At 34.6% G+C, this 27,041-nt stretch overlaps 1 protein-coding gene across 4 annotated transcripts in view; it reads left to right on the top strand.

The window, feature by feature from the left end:
• The window catches only part of HMCN1 (hemicentin 1), a 454,683-nt gene that overhangs the window by 355,231 nt on the left and 72,411 nt on the right, over positions 1 to 27,041 (top strand). For all 4 annotated transcript variants that reach the window (XM_055319154.1, XM_055319153.1, XM_055319155.1 and 1 more), the window contains exons 58-73: positions 297 to 458; positions 1,153 to 1,266; positions 1,380 to 1,582; positions 1,878 to 1,959; positions 2,063 to 2,194; positions 2,744 to 2,893; positions 5,540 to 5,699; positions 7,764 to 7,888; positions 8,114 to 8,297; positions 8,897 to 8,994; positions 9,938 to 10,216; positions 15,924 to 16,120; positions 19,564 to 19,645; positions 20,950 to 21,086; positions 25,349 to 25,490; positions 26,519 to 26,663. In XM_055319154.1, the coding sequence (XP_055175129.1) occupies positions 297 to 458; positions 1,153 to 1,266; positions 1,380 to 1,582; positions 1,878 to 1,959; positions 2,063 to 2,194; positions 2,744 to 2,893; positions 5,540 to 5,699; positions 7,764 to 7,888; positions 8,114 to 8,297; positions 8,897 to 8,994; positions 9,938 to 10,216; positions 15,924 to 16,120; positions 19,564 to 19,645; positions 20,950 to 21,086; positions 25,349 to 25,490; positions 26,519 to 26,663 (2,392 nt within the window). The remainder of the gene's footprint in view (positions 1 to 296; positions 459 to 1,152; positions 1,267 to 1,379; positions 1,583 to 1,877; positions 1,960 to 2,062; positions 2,195 to 2,743; positions 2,894 to 5,539; positions 5,700 to 7,763; positions 7,889 to 8,113; positions 8,298 to 8,896; positions 8,995 to 9,937; positions 10,217 to 15,923; positions 16,121 to 19,563; positions 19,646 to 20,949; positions 21,087 to 25,348; positions 25,491 to 26,518; positions 26,664 to 27,041) is intronic.

Genomic DNA, 27,041 nt, shown 5'->3' with positions numbered 1-27,041 from the left:
TCTTTATACATTGGGAAAACCACCTTAGGAATTACCAGCTACATTTTACAAACAAAATGCACAATAATTCTGTCTGAAAATCCTAATATTCTCTTTCAATTGGGAAAAACAAAACTTATGGAAATGAGTTTGATGAAGTCATTAGGGAATTCTAAGAAAGACAGCTAAATAACTATCACTAACTAACTCAGTGCTTTAGCAGATTATAGTGGTCAGGTTTATATTAAAAATTTGGAATTTGGAATATGTATTACTGATCATATCACATCTCACTTTTAATGTATTTACTATTATAGTTCCTCCAAGTGTCATTGGTCCTAACCCTGAAAATCTCACTGTTGTGGTGAACAATTTCATCTCTTTAACCTGTGAGGTCTCTGGTTTTCCACCTCCGGATCTCAGCTGGCTCAAGAATGAACAGCCTATCAAGCTAAATACAAATGCTCTTATTGTGCCTGGTAAGGAGGAACTTACTACTTTTAAAAGATGAGCAAAACTTTCTCACTTTTTTCAATACCAATGGCATCAGCTTATCTCTCTTTCCAAACTTTGGTCTTGCTCCTATTATTTGTTCACACTGAATGCCTCTTTCTATCCAGCTGGGGCCATTTAGGATAAGATTGTATAGATTTATTTTAGTGGGAATGTACAACGACAAAGTCTACTTTCAAGAAATTACAACTTTTAGAGACAAACTGCTTAGTAATTCCTTGGGGGGTGATAGGCTAACAAATAGTGCTTTCACTGGATAAAGTCACTGCTTCTTTTTAATCAATCCTAAAGCTTCTTGAGGATAGATAGACAATCACTTCTACACTGTGGGAGATTTAAACTTAGAAAATAGTTGTTAATGTATTTTAACTATAGTACAATTGCTATTTGCTCACTAGAACCTGGATCAAACAGTTCTATCTATGTTTGGTTACTAGAGAGAAAAATTTTATGAATTTCTTCCTTTGTAAAGAAGCAGAATAAATACTGAGATCAAAGGAAAAGGATCAAAGATGCTCAGTCTAATTCAGTTCTTTCATTTTGAATGAGAAATTTTTTTACTATAAGAGATAGGATGCATTTTGTTGTTTATCTTACTGATAAATAGTTATTAAAACAACCCCTATGTCACTCTTCAATTTACATTGTATTTGTCCACAGGTGGTCGAACTCTGCAAATAATTCGGGCAAAGGTATCTGATGGTGGTGAATACACTTGTATAGCTATCAACCAAGCTGGTGAAAGCAAGAAAAAAGTTTCCCTGACTGTTTATGGTTTGTCTCATAAAATTCTTTCATTTTTAAACTGGTATTAGATATTTTCTATCTGAGCATCTTAATGAAAAAAAAGAAAAAAATAACCTTCTGTTCTTGTTTCCCTCTCTCAGTGCCCCCAAGCATTAAAGATCATGGCAGTGAATCTCTTTCTGTAGTTAATGTAAGAGAGGGGACCTCGGCATCACTGGAGTGTGAGTCAAACGCTGTCCCCCCTCCAGTCATCACCTGGTATAAGAATGGGCAGATGATAACGGAGTCTACTCACTTGGAGATTTTAGCAGATGGACAAATGCTGCACATCAAGAAAGCTGAGGTGCATCTTTTATTCTTGTTTGTGTGTCATGACTCGTTGGTGGGATTATAGAAGAAAGAATTGATAGTTGCATATTCCCTTTACTACAGTGAGAAATGAGTTTTATTTAAAAACTCATCATCAATGCTATTGACCTTATTTTTATTTTTATTAAAAAAAAAAGCAAGACTTTAGAAGGCAATTAGAATGGGGCATTGGAGCATAAAGATGACTGATGATTTAATCTGCACCAGAATAGTGTGATTGGTCATCTGTAATTTAATGGAGCACATACAATAGTATCTTTTTCTTTTAGGTATCTGACACAGGCCAGTATGTATGTAGAGCTATAAATGTAGCAGGACGGGATGATAAAAATTTCCACCTCAATGTATATGGTGAGCATCTGCCTCTAATACAACTCTTTTTCCCCAGATATGCAAATAAAGTGTCCTGAATTAGCTTAATGAGGACACATGATTTTCTTCTGTCTTTTCACAGTGCCACCCAGTATCGAAGGACCTGAAAATAAAGTGGTTGTTGAGACAATCAGCAATCCTGTGACCTTAACATGTGATGCCACTGGAATCCCGCCTCCCATGATAGCATGGTTAAAGAACCACAAGCCCATAGGTAATACAGTTGTGCATTTTTCATCTTTGTTTTCTTTTGTTCTTAATTCACCAGGTTAATAAACTAGCACATTTTTAGTACTATGCTTATAGCTGTATTTAGTCCAGAAAGCCTAACTAACTGGAATATAAACTTATAGGATAAACACATAAAATAGTTATTCATTACAGACTTTTCCCATTTCCTTTAACAAATATGGCTCTCATTTAAAATAAAAGTACAAAGCAGGAACTTCTAAGAAATCTACTTATTGCAAAAATAAGATATATTGGAGTGCCTTGGTGGCTCAGTTGGTTGAACAGCTGACTCCTGATTTCAGCTCAGGGCATGATCTCAGAGTCATGGGATCGAGCCCCACATCCAGCTCCACACTCAGTGTGGAGTCTTCTTGAGGATTCTCTCTCTCCTTCTTCCTCTGCTCTTCTCCCCACTCATATTCTCTCTCTCAAATAAATAAACCTCAAAAAATATTATATATTATGGTGAATTATAGAGATACTAAAAATAAAAGATTTTTTATGTTTTGTTTTGCTTTGTTTTCACCACCAGAAAATTCTGATTCACTTGAGGTACATATTTTGTCTGGAGGTAGCAAACTTCAAATTGCCCGGTCTCAGCATTCAGATAGTGGAAACTATACATGCATTGCATCAAATATGGAGGGAAAAGCACAGAAAAATTACATTCTTTCAATTCAAGGTAAGTGGAGTCTGGGGGCACCTGGCTGGCTAAGCTAGTAGAGCATGCGAATCAATTTCAGGATTATGAATTCCGTCCCACATTGGGCATAGAGCTTACTATAAAATTTTTTTTAAAAAACCAACAAAGTATGTAAGGTGCACTCTGAACTACCTTCAGTTTCTTTATTATATTCTATCTGTAGTATAAAATAAGGCTTCCTAGGTTACAATTGATTCAAAATACCTTTGTTTTGTAGTTTTCAGATTTTTTCCAATTTTGTTGAGCTAGAAACACTAAGTTATATAGCCTAATGATGTGACTTACAGAATACCTTTAGATACACAAAAAATATTCTCCATTTTCTGTCCTACATTTATCAGATTTGTATTTTCATGAAAATGGCCATAACTGTGGAAAAAAGAATAATAGAAATTTCATAATCTCTATCTTTTTCATGCTGACTGAAATGAATATTTTCCAATAGTATATATTCTATTGAATTGCTTATTTGTTTTAATCTGGTATAATTTATTTTGAGCCACACCTATAAATCTGTTCTTGTTTATGTAGATAAGATGTAACTTGGGACGCCTGGGTGGCTCAGCGGTTGAGCATCTGCCTTCAGCCCATGGTGTGATCCTGGAGTCCTGGGATCAAGTCCCACATCAGGCTCCCTGCATGGAACCTGCTTTTCTCTCTGCCCATGTCTCTGCCTCTCTATCTTTCTCTCTCTATGTCTCCCATGAATAAATAAATCAATAAAATCTTTACAAAAAAATAAGATGTAAATCATGAAAAGATTGTATGTTATAACTACAAGTCAGGAATTGGGTAAATTTCAACTAAGCATGATTCTTATACTATTCTGGGGTGAGAATAAGGAGCATTGGTTCATCCAACACTTAATTAACTTAATTAACACCTCCTATGTTCCAGCATAATATTGAGCACTGGAGAGAGAACTTGCATACTTTTGATTTTTAATAAACCTCTGATTATTACTTCATGCCTCATGTTTATTTTTTTTTAAGATTTTATTTATTTATTCATGAGAGACACAGAGAGAGAGAGAGGCAGAGACACAGGCAGAAGGAGAAGCAAGCTCCACGCATGGGACTTTATCCCGGGTCCCCAGGATCACACCCCGGGCTGCAGGTGGCGCTAAACCACTGTGCCACCAGGGCTGCCCTATGCCTAATGTTTAAATTGAAATGGAAGTCTTACTGGAAACTAAGTTGAATTCTAGCTTTTTATAATTTTATTAGTTACTAGGAAAAGAATTTCTCATAAATTATAGAAGCAATTATGAATATATATTATCTACCTGTTTTGTATTCTGCTAAAACTTCAAAAATATTATTTTTTTTAGTTTTATGAGATATAATTGACATATAACATTGTGTAAGTTTAAGGCACAATGTAATGATTTGATAAATGTATATATTGTAAAATAAAATTAAAATCTGTCACCTAAAATTAAAATTTAAAGAGAAACTAAAATAAGTTTATAAGTATTGGTGGTTTCTCTGATATGTGATACTTTGAGATGTCAGAAGCAAACAGGGAAAAATATTCAGAGATTCAGTATCAGAAATTATGTTTCATTTTTAATGCATTAATAATAATAAGTACTAATCATGGGGGATGTGGTATGACCAAACATTTTACCAGACAATATATGTTATCATGTCTCAGGACTACAAATATGTGTATAGGGCCTAGTCCAGTGCTTGTCATATATTGGATACTCATTATAGGATGTCTCATTAAGACTCTCTTTAATTCAACTAATTAGTAACTCTCAATTCTGCAGATTTGGTACAATTATTATCTTCTGGATGACTAAAATGAGATTTGGAGAGGTTGTAAAGTGATGTACTATTAAATATTTAATGACTGACCCTCCAGACAAAAACATCCTGATTTGTTGCCAGTCATTTGCCAGTTTCTATGGTGTAAATATCCCCATTATGGCCCACTTCAAGTTCCCAAGATGATGTTAATGAACATGGAGAGGGAAGATGTATAAAATTGGCTCTTAAAAGCTGGTATGAACTACTTCCCCCACACTACCATAATTACTTAGAAGAGGAATTCAAATGTGTTTCTGCTTGATGCCATTGTCAATGTTTTTATTACACATTATTTCTCAGATCATTAAAGTGAAAAACGAAGATGGCAAGAAAGAGTGTAAAAATGATTGGATCTTGAAATGTACAACAAACCTCTCCATTATTCAGAATAAATAATATTTTAAATGCATTATGAAGAAAGAAATAACCAACTTAGATACTTTTCTCAGACATTGGTGCCAGGGTTTTGTAAAACATTCTCCTGAACTGTACTAATTCTAAACTATGTTGAGGATTTCATCTAGAAATGATTCATTTGACCAGAAAGGGCACCCATGAGGTAGATTTATCACTAGCATGTATGACTAAATAATTGTATCAACTTACAAATACAACAGGAATATTGAAGCTATCCCTCTACCTAGTCTTCATTTGAAAGTAATTTATGAGGAGAATAATAGTTGGATCTTGAGCCACAAGCTAAGAAAAATATGAAATAAAAAATGGCATATTTGTTCTATGATTCTGTTGTATTTGTTAGAATTTATAATCTTGTACCTCGTTAATGAAAATCTTAATCATTTCCCCAAAGTTCCTCCAAGTATCGCTGGCGCTGAAATTCCAAGTGAAGTGAGTGTTCTTCAGGGGGAAAATGTTGAGCTGGCATGCAATGCAAATGGCATCCCCACCCCACTTATTCAGTGGCTTAGAGATGGAAAGCCCATAAATACTAGTGAAACAGAAAGAATCCGGTATGTTTTAAAAGAATCTTTGCATCATTAATTGTAAGGTATTCTACAATGCTTTCTGCTTCAAATTTCACATGAATTATAGTAAATTCAGTCTCATGGGCACTTGGCTATCATTGTATTCAGAAAGAAGAAAGATAAAATTTTAAAGAGTTGGACACAGAAATTCTCCTTAGACAATTGCTCAAAAGTATGTTTCTGTGTATGTGTGTGTGTGTGTGTGTGCATGTGTGTGTGTCCTTTCCTTATCCATCATCAATGAGTGAATGAATGCTTGGCTCATTTTGAAAAAACACAATATCATCATCACCAAGTTCATTCCTTGTAGTAATTTGTCCAAATACCATTTTCTACCAATACTTGTTTCCTATGCAACAAACTATATAGAGATGGAATAATAAGATAGTAAGGGCTTCCTGCTACTTTCAACAAGAAATGCCTTTGGAAGAACAATCCAAAATTTTACTCACCATAGATTACTTCATCACAAAGCCCCATTGTATACACATATCAGAGTAATTATAATTATTTGAAGAACAATATATGTATAAGTAGGCATTAATTAATGGTATTGCGAACTTTATAATTTTAAACCAATATTTTAAATTCAGGCTTTGGACTGTTTTCTAGTCAATGAATTGAATATACATAATTTAAAGAAATATAAGTAAATTTTATTTTCTTCGAAGTCACTTTATATTAAAATTTGATATTTGTTCCCATTAGAAGCTTGGGTAAATTGCCAAATAATATTTTACAAATACATTTTTAAGTTTTATTTCTTTGGTATGGACAATAATTCTTTGGTATCTCAATAATCAACAAATATTTAATTATTTTTATTAAATCAGCTGGTATCAATCCTATTGCAAGCAAAGTACTGATAGATGATGGGACCTAAAGATCTTATATGATAATATTTATTCCTAGCAATATATGATCTGTTGCATTTCTCTTACAATAAGATTCCAAATGCACTTTCTTATATCTAGCTTACTGATTATTTGTTCACAGCTCTACAATATGTATAGTTTGCAAGTGGAGCAATTTGCCAATCAAAGAAATTTTTCAGAGTCAACTTACTACTTTTCTTTGGTTATGGCCACTTGCTTTTTTGTTTATTCAAATGACTAACCCTGTGAAATTTTAAAATTTATATTTTGAAAATAAAAAAATACAATAGACTCAGATAATAAAATAGTAATTTTTCTTTTTTGTAGTTTTCAGTAATCATATTTAATAGCATAACATGGTAGAAATGGAGTGGTTACTTTTGACATTGGAAGATTCTAATAAAACCTACATTATTGTAGAAATAACTGTAGAAAGCCTTTTAATCTCTTTCTAAAACAAGAAATTTTGTTTGGTAATTAATAGCTCGTGAAGGGAATCAGTAATGCAATAATCTTAACTTAAATATCTTTGATCATCTAACTATATAGTTATCTACTATTATATAACAAAGGAAAAGCTCTAGTAATTTGTGGAAAAATTTTTGCAAAATATACCCTATAATAGTTGTTGTCACAGTTTAAGTAAGTTTTCCTATTCTCATTAAAAATATTACTAAACCATGTATAGGTTAGTTTTTTATTTTATTTTATTTTCTGATAGTTTTTTAATATGTAATCTCTTTTAGTTTTTCATTATAACATTCCTCAAATTTCATATCAGAATTTTTAGATAATCTTCATTTAATCCAAGCCTTATATTGGTAACTAAGGAAAAGTATCCTAACTTTGAGAAAAACACATCTTTGATTTGGATAGAGAAATTCACAACCTGATTTCATTAATTTTCCATTTTTCTCATAAGGAAGTGGTAGATATAAGACATAGATTTGATCTGGTTCTGTAGAATTTTAGTTGGTTGCCTGAAATCTCCATCAGTTTTACTTTAACAGACCTCCCTGTACTTAGTGAAAAAGATATGAACCATTATATAGCTAAGATGAAGATGCATTTTATGGTAATATTTCTTTAAAGAACATAATAACCCAGAGTGGGTTTTCCAGCTCTTAGCTTCACATGAATCATATTGGTGCCTTTATTATGACGTTTTCTATAGGGTGACTGCAGATGGCAGTACATTAACCATTTATGGAGCTCTCCCATCCAATGTGGGGAAATACACTTGTGTTGCTACTAACTCTGCTGGAGAAGAAGACCGAATTTTTAACTTGAATGTCTATGGTAAATATGAAATTTCATTCTCTTTAGACTTGGCTACTTTAGGAATCTATCAGTAGAAATAAAGGTCCTGCAGTAGGTGTCTGAAGTACTTAGTTTTAAAATCTGATGTCACTGCTGTTTCCTTTTGGGATAAAAAGCAGCAGTATGAGCAATTGTAGTTGAAATGATTTGATCTAGTAATACATCCTCCTCCTTTCTTTCTCTCTCATTTTCTGCATGACATAGTTCCACCTGCAATTAGGGGTAATAAAAAAGAAGCAGAGAAATTAATGGCTTTGGTGGATACTTCAATAAATATTGAATGCAGAGCCACAGGGACACCTCCACCACAGATAAACTGGCTAAAGAATGGACTTCCTCTGCCTCTCTCCTCCCATATCCGGTTGCTATCAGGAGGACAGGTTATCAGGTCAGTTTTTATTATGTGTGATTTGCTAGACAGATAAAGGCATTGTGATTGTAGGCTCTAACTTCATGAAAATGGTGTTTAAGAAATGTTTTTTCCTAAATTTTTACTATTGGTTGTTTATTTTTCCCTTTCAGTATCTTTTTAGAAGAGGGAGGATAACAACTATAAAATTGACATGATTTTTTTTGTTCTTGTTTAAATGCTCATGTTTTAGCAAATTTGCATAAAATAGGTCTTTCATAGATAGACAATTCTATTACATATGTATTTCCAAGAACTACTATTTTAGATAAAACTTTCTGTGGCAAAATGATAGGAAGATGCATACTACAATAATGTGATTTTCATGTTAGCATCATTCTTTGAGTGTACATTAGAAAAATATTCACTTTTAAATTATATTTTTAATGGTTTACTGTCAGTGCCTAATCAGCTTTGTGAAACGAATTGCATTTGAGGCATCTGTGTTTTGTGATGGATAGTTACAAGCTTCACAAACTTCCCACATAAGTAATAATCTGTGTATAAGTCAGAAATATTTTCTTTGTATGTATTGAATGGGATTAAATTATGAAGTATCAGGTCAAATTATTTTTCAGGATTGTGAGAGCTCAGGTGTCTGATGTTGCCATGTACACTTGTGTGGCCTCCAACAGAGCTGGGGTGGATAATAAACATTACAGTCTTCAAGTTTTTGGTATGTCATAGAAATGACCCTTGTACTTTATTTACTATGTGTCCAGTATTAAGCAACAGGCTTATATTTAGATGTTGACATAACAGGAAAATATTGGTAAAATAAGATCTTGCTAACTAATAATGAATGTGTTTTCTCCCAATGGGTCCATATGTTTTGGAACATATTATCTATTTTTCAAAATACTCTTCAAACTTGGAATTTTGCCTTAAGTCAAATCTAAATTTTTAAAAATAGCATTCCAATCCAGATGCAAAGACCAGTCTTTTCATACAAAGAGAAAGTTCAGAGTGTTTTCTAATAATATTAATGGCTCATTTAGAGTATTTAAAATATGAATGAAGATGTGTGTGTGTGTGTGTGTGTGTGTGTGTGTGTGTGTAGACAGAGAACTGAAAACATTCCATTTCTAAAATACTAAGGTTTATTGGTCCAAATTCCTAAATCCCCAAGAACATCTCAGAACAGTTAAGTAACTATTTACTATAGACTACAAGTGAATTTTGTGGGATTACATAAAACTTAGTCTAGAAATTGGTATTATTTTAGGTATTCCACATACAGCAGTTGAAAGGATACTTCTGAAACTAGAATGTACATTGTAACAAATAAAGAGACAACCTAAGAAATTAAAAAATGGCCAAAACTTAAAGTACATTTAAATTTTGTGTTTGTATGTCCTACAAGAAAACAATCCTGAGGTTTCATTGCTAATATTTGGAAGATTAATTATTAGCCTATCTAATACCTGCTTTTATAAAACGTCAGCAATTATTCTTATGCTATTATAAATCTATATTTTAGTAGATCATAGAAACACTATAGAACTAACTGAACAATTAAAAAAAATTTCAAAATAAAAAAATAAAAATAAAATTTTAATCTAAATTGGTCTCAAATTACAACAGATGTATGAATTTTACCTGTTTTGTTTTCTATATAGTGCCACCAAATCTGGACAATTCTATGGGAACAGAGGAGATCACAATTGTCAAGGGTAGTTCTACCTCCATGAGGTGCTTTACAGATGGAACCCCAACTCCCAGGATGTCCTGGCTTAAAGATGGGCAGCCTCTGGGTCTTAATACCCGTCTGGCAATAAGCACTCAAGGAATGGTTCTTCAGCTCCTCAATGTAGAGACTGAAGATTCGGGAAGGTACATCTGCATTGCCTCAAATGAAGCTGGAGAAGTCAGCAAACACTTTATCCTGAAGGTCTTGGGTATGTAAACATTCAATAATTGGGAAACAAGTGCCAATAAAGATTTAGTAAATAAGTGTAATTCTTAGAATCACTTGCTAAGGGGACAAAATCTATAAAAACTTTGTTGTATTTCATATCTCTGTTTTTTAATTTACAGTTTTATCTTATCTGAAACATGTTAAATTTAAATTAGTTTGCTTCTTACCTAAAAGATGAGAACTCCTACTTATAAAACATTACTCATTAACAAGTCATACAACCAATTGATAAGTAGATTTTTTAAGTTTTTTCAAGAATTAAAACTCTTGATAAGTAGCAATTTAATGGAAAACCACGGTATTTATACTATTTTATGTTACTTCAGTCTTTTCAGATGATCCAATCTATAGATGATAGTTATAATAGTCATTTCAAATAGTCTAGTTCCATTTACTCTTGTGTGCATTAAAGCAAATATTTGAAATATGTATCTCAGTGTTCTACCTGCAAACAGATACTATAAAGCTAAAACACATCTTTTACTTGAAGTAAAAAAAATTGACTTTGGGAGAGAAATGATGAATGAGGTGAATGATTTCAATAATTAATTTTTTTATAGTTTTGTTTGTTTTTTCACTACAATGAAAACCTCAGGCTCCTCAGAACAAAATGTACCTCACGATGAGCAATAATTTTGACAAGAGGCTAGGTATGTTTTAGGATCCGCTGTAATCTTTCTCATAATACCTATCCCAATTTAATCATTTGTATAACCTTATTTTTTTTTTGAGATTTTATTTATTTATTCATGAGAGACACAGAAAGCGAGGAGACACAGGCAGAGGGAGGAGAAGCAGGCTGCATGCAAGGAGCCCAATGTGGGACTTGATCCTGGGAATCCCAGATCAAGCCCTGAGCCAAAGGCAGGCGCTCAACCACTGAGCCACCCAGGCATTCCCATTTATGTAACTTTGAAAGTCTGCTTCATCCTTAAGTTAAGCTCTGTGACGGGCTGTACCCACATTACTTATTGCTATATTCCCAGGATTCAGCACGGCATTTGACAAATGATGTTTATTCAATGGATTGAATTGGTTGGAATTAGATACTTGCTTGCTGAAGTTTTAACTGTAGAGGGAGGCAAAACACTATGTAAACAGCGAAGAGACTGTGATGTACATGAGTGTTCCTGAGAATGAAGGGTTGTAGCAGAGACAGTACTCCAGGGTATTTAGAAACAAAAGACAGAAAAAAGTGTGCTTTGGTAAGGAAGGGCAGAATAACAAATTCCTGTATGCCAATTTACAGAGTATTGGGAACAACAAGAGATGACTTGTATATGATCTTGTATTCACATACTAAGTATTTAATTACTGGCTACACATTATGTGCCAGATATGTTTCTAGACATCATGTAACAAATAATTGCTGAACACCTGCTGTATATGTGACATGACCTGGGCCAACATGTGGCAGTGGGAAAGGGAGAAGAGCATGCTCCCCTAGGAATTCGAGAACCCAGCAGCAGAATCACAGCCCAGTGCATTTCTGGATGTAGAAACCTGAGGAAGAAAATAACTGTGATATGTGTTAGCATAGTGTACAAAGAACAATCTTCCAAGCTGCAGGAAGGTCTTGGCATATTTTCTGAAATATGATTTTCTGAAAGCACATTTGAAAATTGGCTCAGCAGAAAGATGAGTAGTTTCAGCATTTCAGCATCTGTTGAAAGCTAATTCCATTAAAACCTGAAAAACTCTTCACTTGGACCAATGCTACACTCCAAATGTGAAAGTAACCATCCTAACCTGGGAAGTGCTATTCATAGCTTAATGTTATCCACATGGTGGAAGGTGTCATGATGTATTAGTGATTGCGAAAAGTCCAATGTAACTATAGAATATTGAAAATAAGTAAAAAGCTCATACAAAATAAAGCTAAGAGATTTTAACAGGGTCCAGGCAGGCTATGAAGAGCTTTGTTGACCACATTAAAAATTCGGTTTTTGGGATCCCTGGGTGGCGCAGTGGTTTGGCGCCTGCCTTTGGCCCAGGGCGCGATCCTGGAGACCTGGGATCGAATCCCACGTCGGGCTCCCGGTGCATGGAGCCTGCTTCTCCCTCTGCCTGTGTCTCTGCCTCTCTCTCTCTCTCTCTGTATGACTATCGTAAATTAAAAAAAATAAAAATTAAAATTAAAAAAAAATTTGGTTTTTATACTAGAACAATGGGAAACCATTAAAAGTTCTAATAAGTCGAATGCCGCGAGTAGAATTACACTTTGAAAAGACCACTCTAACTGCAAAGTGGAGAGCTACTTGCGAAAGGACAAGAGGAGATTCTGAGAGACTCATGTATTATCAGGAATTGTGTTTGACTGTGAACAGCAGAGTCTAAGTTTGGCAGCTTGACCAAATAACTTTTGTTTTTCTTGCTGAGTGAGATGTTTGGAGTAGACAGTGGTTGCGTTGGTGAACTAGTTCAGATATTTACAGTTCTCTTGACCTTTACATCATTGTGGGTCAGTAATCATGCATTGTCCGATCACGCCCAGCATCACTAGATGTAACAACAGAGCAGAAAAAAGAGGAAGGGTGAAGAGTTGCCCTCTAGGGACTTTACTAGAAGTTCCACAAAACCACTTCCATTTATAGCTCATTGATCGAAATCTTCACATACCATTCCATCTTCCATCTACACAGAGACTAGGAAATGTAGTTTTTAGCATAATGACAGCCCCAACAAGATTGGGATCTGTTAATGTGAAAGTAACAAACAGATAATATTGATGGGTGCCTAAAGGCAGGAAATAGATGATGTTAGTCTAAGTAAATAGTATTGTAACTCAGACTGGTAATGGAGGTGAAAGGAAAAAATGTATTTAGAAATAATTGCAAAAAAAAGAAGAAATAATTGCAGGTAGAAGTATTAGGACTTACATGATGATTTGGATACAGGACAATGATGAAGGAAATATCAAGGATGACTCTGGCTTATGCGACTGAATGCTTGGTAGATCTATCACATAAATGTAAGAAATGGTGGAAAAGGACCAGTTTTGAGGAATAAAAAAACAGTTTCAGTCTGAATACATGTTGAAATTGAAACTGAAGTCATGTTGAAATTGAAGTAATGTCCAAATATTCCACTGGAGGGCAGCTCGAGTAGCTCAGCAATTTAGCGCCGCCTTTGGCCCAGGACCTGATCCTGGATACCTGGGATCGAGTCCCATGTCGGGCTCCCTGCATGGAGCCTGCTTCTCCCTCTGTCTGTGTTCTGCCTCTCTCTCTCTCTCTCTCTCTCTCTCTCTCTCTCTGTCTCTCTCTCTCTCTGCCTCTCATGAATACATAAATAAAATCTTTAAAAAAAAATATTCCACTGGAGATGTTAATTTGATAATTGGATTTATAGATCTCAAGATTAGAAGAGAGATATAAGCCAAAAACATAAGCTCTAGAGTCATTAGAGTTTGTACACCTCCTACCCTGTCCGAAGTATAAGACATATGGATAACACACAGAATAAAATAGTTCGTAGTCACTTAACATCTGTAAGACTTGATGACTGGGGGTTTGAATCAGGTGGGAACATGCTCTTTCTATTATTGCTGCTGCTATTGTTTTAAATCAAGTGACTACAAGCTTTAAGGATAAAGGCCTTATTAATCTTTGTATCCACAGTGACTAAAACATGGTAAGTAACCAGTAAGTGAAAGGAATAAAGAATTGACTGGACCTGGGTGGTCCAGTTGGTTAAGTGTCTGCCTTCGGCTCAGTTCATGATCTGAGGGTCTGGGATCGAGTCCCTTGTTGGGCTCCCAGCTCAGCAGGGAGTCTACTTCTCCCTCTGCCTCTGTTCCTCCCTTGCTTTTGCACATGCTCGCTCTCTCTCTCTCTCTCTCTCTCTCTCTCTCTCAAATAAATAAATAAAATATTTAAAGGGAAAAAAAGAAAAGAATTAAATGTAGACAAATGGTGAATCAGATAAGTGCTTTTGAGTGATAAGACAACATACTTTTGAAATTAAAATAACAATAAATTTTTCTTGTTAGTGTTGAGAGAATCAAAAAAGGATTTATGGTTTTTACAAATGAGTTTAATGATATTAATGTGACCTTGATAGTATTTGAACATGCTCAGTTAGGAGATGGGACTATAGGAATTGTTCCTGTAGAAGGAATAGCATTAGTAAAGTCATAGAGCAAGAAAAGACTGGTATGTTGAGGGAAAGAAGTGGTCTAATTTGAAGCCTAGGTTACATGTAAGTATATTAAAGGTACATAATGTTATAAAGATAAATAAAGACCATATTGCAGAAGCTTTGGAAGCCATGATGAGTTTTTACTTCATTCAATAAGCAACATGGAAACACTGAAATCCTTTAAGCAAGAAATCTTGGGTCACTCTAAAATGCACATAAGAAAATGGATTTTGACAGCAATACATAAGATGGATGAAAGTAAAAAAAAAGGTCATGTGGGTCAGTAGTTAAGAAACTCTGACTCCTTAATTATAATCTGAAAAGGAGTATAGATTTAATATATTGTCTTTCTCCAGAAAGAAAAAATGACCATAGGTGGAATTTTTTTTTTTAGTAAGCAGGTTTTAATAATAATACCAACAGCTGTAGTAGACATTGTAGTAGCAATGACTTTTTAAAAATCTTTAATTATAAAATAAAATATATTCAGAAACACAAAAGAAATGAGTAGTTTATAGATGATCTCATTGGATACTCACAGTGATCCTGTTTGTTAAATAATAGTGGTATTTTCATTTTAGAGGTTTGCCCAAATCCACTAAGCTAATAATGGTTGGGGCCAGGATTCAAACTCAGGCTCTTTGACTCTAGATGCTCTGCTATGAATCTCTGTTCCAAACTATGTGCCTGATTTAAAAAAAAATAAAATAAATAAATAAAATAAAATAAAATAAAATAAAATAAAATAAAATAAAATAAAAGTCTAATCCTTGGAGCTGTCCAACAGCTATTTTGGCTGCCTTGTGAAATAGTAAGCTGGAAATGTTCATAGAAAACTTGAATGATCGTTGTATGGAAAGACTATTTTAAAGGGATTCTTAAACTTGAGAGTAGTTGGACTAAGGAACCTTAATGTTTCTTCCAAGTGTTTAGACTCTTTAACATCCTCTTGAGAAAGGTAATTTAGAAGTATAAATAACAAAAAAGGAAATTATTTCTGCCCAGACATAACAAATGTGTTTTATGCAGAAATAGTCTCCAAATGTAACTATTTTTTACTTCTGCTTAGTCATTGTTTCCTCTTAAAGTTCTACATGGAAAAGATGATAGCAAAATTCCACAGCATTTGCCTATTGCTTTTATAGAAATGATAGATGTTTAGAAGGTACAAAAACATGCTTCTATGTGGAAATAGCTCTCTTTAAAAAAGGATTCAAGATAAGTTTAATTTTAGTTGTTCTCCAATCTTTGCAGTTAGGTGAGACTGCTCTAAATATCTGAACCCCACTTGCTAAGCTATAATTGCCTTGGACCAGATTGCCATTTACTTCATGATCTATTATAGACATGAGTCGTCCCTTTTAAAATAGTGCCAGTGACAAATGGTAATAACGTCTAGGAATTATTATTTTGGTATCTTTGTTTTAATCCATTTGTATTATATGAACATAAATTTGAAATGAATTTCCTTTAATTTTTTTCTAATCAGCAGTACTTTATCAAACAGCAAGTTTATTTTGTTGTTGTCTTTAATTCCCTTTAAATAGAACCACCTCATATAAATGGATCTGAAGAACCTGTAGAGATATCAGTGATTGTTAATAATCCACTTGAACTTACCTGCTTGGCTTCTGGAATCCCAACTCCTAAAATTACCTGGATGAAGGATGGACGCCCCCTCCCACAGACAGATCAGATACAGACTCTTGGAGGTGGAGAGGTCCTTCGACTATCTAGTGCTCAAGTAAGTGTCAAAATTTTTAAAAAATGATTTTATCCTGGGTTACACTTCTTACTTGCTAATAATGGTGAAATGGGGAAATAATGTTTTTGAATCCAAATGTACTACAGATCCCTTTCTGTAACTTTAACAAAGGTAGATCGGTTCTAGGGTATGCATGCTTGGGTAGACACAGAGTATAACTAAAAAGGAACAGTAGAAATATATTAAACTGAGAAGAAAGCAAGATACTTTAATTTGTGCAAGGTTTTTACAGTGCTGTGAGTAATTCCTAAGCTCTTAATCTGTGCCCTGTAGCCCTTTACAGAACTGGCAAAAAGCAATTCCACATACATATGAGGCTTCAAAGAACAATTTTGATCTCCAAAATGAACTAGCAGACATAAAAATCTGAAGGGACACAAATTTTCAAACAATCAATTCAGTAAAATTGTTCTTTTAGTTTGTGTTTAAGGAAACTCATCAGAAACATAAACATATTAAAGAGAAGTATATCTGGGATGTCTTATTATAACAATCTTCTGTTTTACTAACAGAATCTGTAGTAATATTCCAGATATTCTTCATCTGGTCCCTAATACCTCATCTGTAACTTTGGGATAAAAATAGTAATAATACCTAACTCCTACATTTGAGGATTTAAATTTATTTATTTATTTATTTATTTATTTATTTATTTATTTATTTATTTATTTATTTATTATAGTCACAGAGAGAGAGAGAGAGAGAGAGAGCAGAGACATAGGCAGAGAGAGAAGCAGGCTCCATGCACCGGGAGCCTGATGCGGGACTCGATCCTGGGTCTCCAGGATCCCGCCCTGGGCCAAAGGCAGGTGCCAAACCACTGCGCCACCCAGGGATCCCCCCCATTTGAGGATTTCAATTAAGATCATCTAACATGATATGCTTAGACTAGTGCCACAGGCATGGAGTAATGTTGAATAGAGCTAGAATGTTTTTTCCTGCTGCTATTGTTGTGATAATCATCATCCCTTTAAACATGGACATAACAAATTATTTAATTATATTCTGTATGCATTTTCATTGAGGAAAGAGGAAGGAAAGGGAGCTGGAAAAAGAGAGCAAAGGACTATGAATTGTTTGCTGTGTCCATCCTGTGTTCAGCTCTGGGTTCGATCATACGGGTGACTGATGACAACTCTGTGAGGCAGTCTTTATCTCCATTCTACACAACCAGAAAGAGGCACAGAGAAATCGAGTACTTGCCTGCCAAATACCATTGTTCAGTGATAGAGCCGAGTCTCAATCCTACATCTTCTTCAAAATCCTAACCAGCAGAACTCAGCACATTCCTTTTTTCTAATATCAAGGAGAACATGCCTTCATTCTTCTCCTTTCTCCTCATCAAATATTGCAATAACTCAGAGAAAACGCAAGTTAAGCTGTCAAACCACTTACTGAATGAAAACCCTTGAATGTTATAATTTCAACAGATAAAAATGGAGCCAAAAGAATTCTGTAACATAAGGAGACAGGAAACTATGTGGAATAGAATTAAAAGACAAAAGAATAATGATAAATAAAATGTAAAGGGAAGATTAAGGCCACATCACGGGTCTTAAAAGGAAACATTATATAGTTGGGTTTAACAACAGGAGACAAAGATCCCATCGAATATTAGATGGTGACCCCCCCATATGCTAGCTATTGTGGAGAATACAAACATAATACATAAAACGTCTCAACCTTTGAGAAGTTTCCAGTTGTCTGGGGAATATAAAACTACACATATGATAAAATTAGGGGGCAAAAAAACAGTACGAAGACCATTTAAGACATTTTAGAAGTAGAAAATTAAAATTATCAATCCCAAGACTGATCTTGGCTGCTCTGCTCCTATGTGTTTTAAGAGCATTTTATACCTTATATTATATTTCACTTATTACATTGTATTTCACTTATTTGAACTTCGTCTTTTTGTGTATGTATCTGTAACATACAGTGATGTCTGACACATAATAGAAGCTTTGCAAATTCCAAATTGTGTGGTAGAGACAGGCGTTCCTAATATATCTTCCATCAAACACTAGCTCTGTGAGTTACTCTAATGGGGGAAATTCTGTGACCAATTAAAATTGGAAAACTTTATATACTATACCTTCCTCTCCTTTGTAAGCTGTAGTGCATGTCAGCAATTCTGCAAAATACTACTCTAGAGAAATCTGATTAACTATAACTTTTCTGACACCCTATAAACAGAACACAGTTTAGAAAATATAGCTACAAATGGTGACTGTAGGCATCCAGAAGAGCACAAATTGTCAGGAAATATTTATTGAAGGAGGCAAGATTTAAGAGTAGAAGTGAGTGATGGTTCAAGTTTCATTAAGTCAAAACAAGCGAAGGGGGCAATACTAATTGGGAATAAAGTGAGTTGATAGAGAAAAGTTGTTTTTTAAAGGCTTTAGACATATGATGTGAAATGCAAAAATTATTCTGTAGGCAGCAGTATATCATTTTAAATTCTTAATTGAAGGACTATGCGAGTGTCATTTTTCTTAAAGTTGTATGTATTTTTGCAAACATACTAGTCTTAAATTTTTTCAAAGGAGTTTTTGCAGGCAACTAAAAATTTTTTCCATAACCTATAAAGTCAGTTTTGAATATAAGAATTTAAAAATTCACAATATTCTAGGAATGTTCATGTAGTAAAATCAATGAAAACAGGATATTTCTGCTTTTCCAAAATGCATTTTTCACAGAAGTAAGATCATCTGTTTTCCAGAGTATATTTTATGCGTACATAAGCATGGGCTGTGTCTACATGTCTACACAATGTCAAACATATGAAAGAAGACTAACACTTTTAGTGGAAACTATGCACGGGGTTTTTAAAGAAATGTTTCTGGTTTTAGTCAGATAATAGTAGATTATGCTGTCAGTGTGACACTATTTACAGCCAGATTATATAATATAGCTCTTATTTCACCATGTTTACCAAAGGATTCAAAATGTGGTATTAATGTACTTTATTTAAATACCCTGGTATTTTATTTCATTTGTTTGCTTAGTAAATTGTATTTCATTTTCTTGAGAAAGGTGCCAGTGGAACTTTTAAGTCTACCATTGAAGTCCATAAATACTTATTTGCTCAATAAACATGGTGTGTCTAGTGTTTCACCTTTGGTGCTAGGATCTATATATCTCTGCTTCTTCTGAGATCATTGATCTCAAAAGGTTTGCATGTTAAGTATATTTAAAATACTGAAAATACCGAACCCTCTTAAAACATTGTTTTGCATAGAGATGCTCACTACCAGAGAGCTAATCACAGTTGTTAAAAAACCATTTATTAAAGTTTAATTGTTGTGCTATCTTAGTATCTTGTTTTGTGTGAGACTTCATATTCATTCTAGTGAATACTTATTCTCATCACTAAAACTGACGTGTTAACGCTGTATTTTTCACTTATTTGGATTTTGCAGGTGGAGGATACAGGAAGATATACATGTCTGGCATCCAGTACTGCAGGAGATGATGATAAAGAATATTTAGTGAGAGTGCATGGTAAATTTGGCAAAATCTCCTGCAATCTATCATATGCTAATACCTAATTAGAAGCTGTAATTTATGGAACATGGGGCAACTCCATAGCACATCATAAGATACATTTATATATATAAGGAAATCTGTATTTGGCAAATCTGATTCTTATATTTGGCTGACCAAGTGCTTTTTTGGAAATACTCATTGGACTTTTTGACTTACTCATTTTGTTCCTGTACAATTTATAGTTCTTTATTTTAAATCATACAATATAAATTACTATAAAGAAGAAAATATAAGTCATCCAGTATCATTACACAAAGGCTCTTTTGCATACAAATGATTTTTCACAGAAATGTTGTCCTACAACACATACTATCAAACTTGTTTTTCAACTCTTAGTGGTTTGATGAACATGTTTTCATGTCAAAAAACATGTTTTTATATTTTTTAGTGATGGCTAATATTCCTTTTTTTGAATACACCATCATTTATTTAATCTATTCCCTATTTTGGATATTTAAGCTGTCCTTGTATTTTCACCAGTATAAGAATACTGTTATAGACATCTTTGTACATAAATATTGGTCTGTTCCCTTAATTCTTTTGTTTCGGTAAATTTCTGTAAGTACACTTGGTTGAATACACATACACACGTACACATTTAAGGATCTGAAATTTATTGCCAAGTTAACTTCTAGAAAAGGTGGGCCCATTAGACTCAACCCAATATTATTTCAACACAGAGATAAGAATTACTCTTAATGGGAAGGAACATTAAAAAAACAAACAGAAGATACTTATTTCATTGTCATAGCCTAGATGACTAGGCAGTGCAAATTGTCTGAATTTAGATGTCCCCCTCTCCCCACCAGACCTAACACAAATTAGACCTGCCATTAATTGACATGTAAATTCTGTATTAAAAGAAAGTCGCATTAAAAATATACTCACATTTCTGAATATTAAGAAAGTATATACATTTCTGTATATTATGGACAGACCCTGATTTAGTTAGTTTTCAACTGATGTTCAGAGAAAATTATTGGCAAGTGTGGAACCTGAACAAGAAATCTTTTCTTTGACCCTTAGTTTCTTTACCTGTTAAATGATGATAATAAAGTGATTATATTACTTACCCTTTCATTCATTTTTAAAAAGTCACTACCTGTAATCATTTGTACCACAAGTTGAACAAGTAATGTTTTAAGTTTATGCCTTTTATTTTATAAAACAGAAGCAACATTTGTTGAAAATCTAAGATAATTCAGGTCTTTTATATCTTGCTTCTTGAAAGCCTCTGACATGTTTGTTCTCATACCTAGCGCCCCCGAATATTGCTGGAATGGATGAGTCCCAGGATTTCACCGTGTTACGGAACAGACAAGTGACATTGGAATGCAAATCAGATGCAGTGCCCCCACCTGTAATCACTTGGCTTAAAAATGGAGAACGGTTACAGGTAAGTCTTGCTAAGTTCCACACACCCATTTCAAGGAAAAAAATCAGCTGTAGAATCTTTACCAAAGAGGGTAGACAAAACCAAACAATATCAGGCTACTGTTATTCAACATTGAAGGAGTGGGCATAGGGTCTTTTTTTTTTTAATTTTTTTTATTTATTTATGATAGTCACACACACAGAGAGAGAGAGAGAGAGACAGAGACAGAGACAGAGAGGCAGAGACACAGGCAGAGGGAGAAGCAGGCTCCATGCACCGGGAGCCCGACGTGGGATTCGATCCCGGGTCTCCAGGATCACGCCCTGGGCCAAAGGCAGGCGCCAAACCGCTGCGCCACCCAGGGATCCCCAGCATAGGGTCTTTTAATCACCCTTCTTTTCTCTTCTCTTCTTGGGCAGTTATTAACTAGTCATGGGTCAAAAGACAGGTATTTTCATTCAGACACTGTAATTTGGCCCAAGTATGTATCTCCTGGAGTCTGTGGATTAAAATGATTTGAAATACTCAGATATTCCTTTAATTGAGGGAGAAGAAATCATCAGAAGAACTGATCTGTCCTGCCAAGTTTCATGGGCAAATTCATACTAAATTTTTCTGGAATAAACTGGGACTCAGCTGAGGAGGGACCCCCAGGAACTAAGTGATACCCTTGGATACCAGGAATATAGGACTGGCTCTCTAAAGCTTCCCATGGTCATGTGATATCTATGTGCTGTCACAGAGTGTCACAGCCCAGGATCCTAAATAGCCTTTTAGGGCTGGCTCAAAGCCTTGATTTTGAATGCTTGGATTGTTCTTATCCTACTAGTTACTTATGCCTTTTTTCCCCTTTTGATCTTCCTCATCCTGTTAATATAACCTACTGTGTTACACTGTGCCTAATTATAAAGGGAGATTAAATCCCCTAATACCTGAAGCAGAAGGACTTCTACCATCACCAAACCATACCAAAGGACCAAAACCAGACTGGATTCTAACAGTTAGTTACATGCTAAATTATGGTTATCACTTAAACTTCCTGTGCCTCTGTTTCTCTATTTATTGTACCCTTGTATAATGGTAGGCACTAACCCCACTTAGCTCACAAAATCTTTCATATTTTGACTTTTTCTCCATTGCTTTATCTCCCATGTTTCACTCAAAACTAATAGGTGTTCAGGGGTGTCTAGGTGGTATAGTCAGTTAAGTATTTGGCTCATGGCCATGATCTCAGGGTCATAGGACTAAACCCCACAATGGGCTCCATATTCAGTGTGGAATCTGCTTGAGATTCTCTCTCCCCCTCTCCCTCCCTAATCACTGCTTGCATACATATGCACTCTCCCTCTCTCTTAAAAATAAAAATAAAAACTAATAGGTGTTCAGATAAAGACTGAGTGAATGTTGATGATAGAGAAGCTTAGACTAATCCCTGCTATGACCATGTGATGTTAGTACTGGGACAGGGTGAGTTCAACAGTTATTTAAAAATAGATAAGTTCAGTTTGAGATATTTTGAATGTGAATTACCAATATATTATCCAATTGCAGATTTTAAAAAGACCTAAGAAATATGGGCCCCTATTTCATCAAAAATGTCTTCAACTTGGTAGTCCTCCTGGTATGACCATAGGTTTGTATGAAGTTGGCCAGGAAGCATAAAGTGTAAGATAACCTGTAAATGAGAATAGAGCATAAGGCAACACTAATAATTATAATGTGAGTAACGGAAAAAGAAAAGAAGACCAGAACTGAGAAGGAGGACTCAAAGAGATAGAATTAAGTATAAGAGACACTGGTGTACTAAAAGCCAAGAAAAAGAGAAGGTGTGGTTAACAGAGTCCGTTAAGATATAAATTAAGTTGTGCCATGGTTTTGACAATACAAAGAAGTGATTCAAGATCAGAACAATGGTTCTTCAATAGAGTGATCAAAGGAAAAGATAGGTTACAGTTGTTGGGGGAGTTAAGAGAGAAGAGGGAATGGAAATAATTATGAACTATTCTTGAAATGTAAAAGAGATGTTTCTATGTTTAATTCACTGAAAGAAAGAGACTAAAGATATTGTAGAGAGAAAGAGAAGTTTATAGGATAACGTGTGTTAGACAGAGAAGGAATGGGCCCCTGGTCACAGGTGAAGAGGTTGGCCTTGGACAGAATGGCTAACCTTTTCTACAGAGATGGAAAAATAGGAAAGTTGTATTCACATGTAAGATGGGAGGAAAAGAGAACTGCAGGAACGGGGCTTTGGTTTTCTGCATGGAGTAGGAAACAAGAACATCAGCTGAGAGTAAGATTCTATCTGAAGGAGGAGGTCAGATTTGAAAGACTCACTGGTGGCCAATGAGAAGAGAACCAGAAAAAATGTTAGTGAGACTTGATGAGTTAGCAGAACTCAAAGGTGAAACAAAAACCTTTAAAAAATCAACTCTGAATTTTTTTATTAGCCTAAAACCCTGCTATACCCATATAAAAAAGGTACATTTACATGTTTTATAGAACTTAACCTATATGTTTAAGAAATCACTTACTCTCTTCAGAGGTAATAAATTTCTATCACTAAGAGCCCCTATGGCAACGAAAGGCCTAGACACGGACACCAGGGTGGCTCAGTTAGTTAAACATCTGCCTGCAGCTCAGGTCATGATCCCAGGATCCCGGGATCCAGCTCCAGGATGGACTCTCTGCTCAGAAGGGAAGTCTGCTTCTCCCTCTGCCTCTTCTCCTGCTTGTGCTCTTTTTCCCTCAAATAAGTAAACAAAGAAAAGAAAAGAAAAGAAAAGAAAAGGAAAGGAAAGGAAAGGAAAGGAAAGGAAAGGAAAGGAAAGGAAAGGAAAGGAAAGGAAAAGGAAAGGAAAGGAAAGGAAAGGAAAGGAAAGGAAAGGAAAGGAAAGGAAAGGAAAGGAAAGGAAAGAAAGGCCTAGAGAAAATATGTGATCTCATAAAATGAATAGAGCTGGACTGCATATTTTAGTATGACCAACTTTTTTCATTAGAAATATACAGTTGGCCCTTGAATAGCATGGAGGTTAGAGGCACTGATCCCCATCACACACAGGCAGAAATCGGCATATAACTTTTGACTCTCCCAGAATTTTACTAATGATCTATTGTTGACCCAAAGCTTTACCAATAACATAGTTGATCAACACATATTTTGTATATTATATATACTATATATTCTACTTTTACAATAAAGTAAGCTAGAAAAAATAAAACATCATTATCAAAATCATAAGGAAGAGAGAATACATTTACAGTACTGCATTGTATGTATTGAAAGAAATCCACACGTAAATGGACCCCTGCAGTTTGAACATCAACTGTGCATCTATCTGGGACAGAGCCCATATGGCAGAAAAATCTTATTTAGATTCTCCCTGAAGTAGTTCTTTCTTTGGTTCAACCAGAAAATATCAGTCTTCTATGCTACCTGACATTTCTTAATGATTATGAACATCATGAATCTTAATTTATACAAGACTAATTGTTTACATCTATTTTCCCTAATGAACTTAATAGCAAAGATTAGGTTTCATGGTCTCTAAATTTTCATAATTCTTGATTCCATGCCTGGGCACAAAATAAATGCTTAACAAATATGTGTAAACTAAAATCATTTATTTAATTATTTTTGAACTGTTAAAGGGTCATTATTTCCTATAAGCAAAGTCAATTTATTAGTCATGGAGCTTTCAGTTGTAAGTGACAGAACTCAAACTCAAAGCAGCTTAAAATTTTTTTTTATTTTTTTAAAGGCATTTATTACCTACAGTGATTAGTGAATTTAGGTTTTAGGTATTACTAAAGGTTCTCCTCATGTAATCAAGCATCGATGTTGTTTTTTTCTCTGACTCTCAACTCTCCTTGCTTTGTTTTATATTCAGAGCTGTCCATACATGGTGATAAGACTTCTACCAGACTATGTCATCGTCACTTACCTGATACCAATAAAAAGAGCATGTCTTATTCCCCAACACTTACAACAGTGTCCTGCAGAGGGCTCTCAGGGGCCCAGCTTGAGTTACCTGCTCATTCTTGAGTATCTGGATCATTGTGGCTTGGAGAACTGGGAATATTTGATTGTGCCTTTGCCTTAAGTACACTCCCAGAAATAGTTCCCTAGGGGTTTTGATCCCAGGATAATGCTAGGGGTTTGCAGACAAAGCATAGTGGAAGACAGGCAAGCCACAGCTTGCTATACTTACTTTTTGATGTTAAAAAGTATTATTTTATTCTATTTTCCTAACATCTTAATGGTAAATTTTACTTGCTGAATCCAGGCAACACCTCGAGTACGAATCCTATCTGGAGGGAGATACTTGCAAGTTAATAATGCAGATCTAAATGATACAGCCAATTATACTTGTGTAGCCAGCAACATTGCAGGAAAGACTACAAGGGAATTTATTCTCACCGTAAATGGTAAGAAAAATTAATAATCGTTTCACAATTTAAGAATTTAGTCAAGGGCGTTCAAATAAATGATAACATTTTTGTTTCTTGTGGGCACACTCAGTGAATTTTGGTAGTTATCTTATTTTTTGAAAAAGGCAACAGGTAGTATTTGTATTATGGCTATATTCAAACCATATTTCAAAAAAAAGTAAAGATACATTATCTTAGAGAATAATATATGTCCAGTTGTTATCAGTATATCCTGACATTTTGTGTCATTCAGATAAGAGCCATTGAGAAAGTCACACTAAATCTCTGGATGACAAGTGCTTCACTATTTAGTTCACCTTTATTGATGTTGATGTTTGAGTATATATTACTAGACCGAGACTGACACAGGACTATGATTCTCTTAAATGTAAAATCTGAACATTTAAATTTACCAATATTTGGAAAGATAATACAGTCTTTTCCCCAAAACAGTCTCTTTGGTTTTTTAATATATGAAACTTTACAGGATATTGGGCGACCCGCACAACTAATATCTCTAATACTAAAATTAAAATTCAAGTTTTCTATTCCCATATGAACTCAATGATTAATAAAATACATGCTCTGAGACTTGCATGATTAATCACAGATGTGCTTTTCATTAGAACAGCCCACTTTCTGTTCTTTATTTAAAGTGAAGTTGTTCCAGTGTTAACATTCTCAGACCATTATTTGGCCAAAGAGAAATAAGAAATATCATCTTTAATTTGCATCAGACCAGAGCTGATTTTTATTCAAGCATCTCTCCTACAAAGCCAAATTTCACACACCATATCAAGGATTTAAAACCTCCTTCCCCCCACCTGTGTTTTATTTTTAAACACTAAGGATCTTGAATAAGACTTTAGGAATTAAACCCCAATTCTGTTTATGCTAACCTGAATTAGCTGTAGGCAAAGCTACACAGTTGACTCAAAGCTAACCTTGTTATTACCTCTTCAGAGTCTTAGCTCAGGCTATGTTGTTAATATGAATGAAGTTTTCCACATGCATCTCTTGTGCAGTTCCTCCAAACATAAAGAGTGGCCCCCAGAGTGTTGTCATTCACTTAAATATGTCAGCTGTATTGGAATGCCTTGCTGAGGGTGTGCCAGCCCCACGGATAACATGGAGAAAGGATGGAGCTGTTCTATCTGCAAGTCATGCAAGGTAACAGTTCTAGAAAAGGATGAAAAATACTGTAATAACTGAAATAGAAATTCCTAAATCTTTTTTTCCAGTGTATAATTTTAGTCTTGTTACATTTAATACTAGTTTCTTCATCTTAATATGAGAATCAAAATAATACTATTTTTAAAGCATAATCCTAAGGCTCATAGCCAGAGCATAATGATTGTAATTCACCCAAGATCACAAGTCTATCTGCTATGCACCTTTGTGGGATACCCCTTTTTTCCAGCAAGGGTATTGCAAATTTCTAAAACAGGAAAAAGACTAAAAATGGATTTAACCAAGTCTTTTAAAAATACTTTCAGTCAGAGGAGATAGGTGGGCATACGGGGTAACTGGCTGATGGACATTAAGGAA

This window comes from Nyctereutes procyonoides, unplaced genomic scaffold, assembly GCF_905146905.1.
Source record: "Nyctereutes procyonoides isolate TBG_1078 unplaced genomic scaffold, NYPRO_anot_genome, whole genome shotgun sequence".
In the NCBI taxonomy this organism is placed as follows: Eukaryota; Metazoa; Chordata; class Mammalia; order Carnivora; family Canidae; genus Nyctereutes; species Nyctereutes procyonoides.
This window is presented reverse-complemented; position numbering and strand designations above follow the sequence as displayed.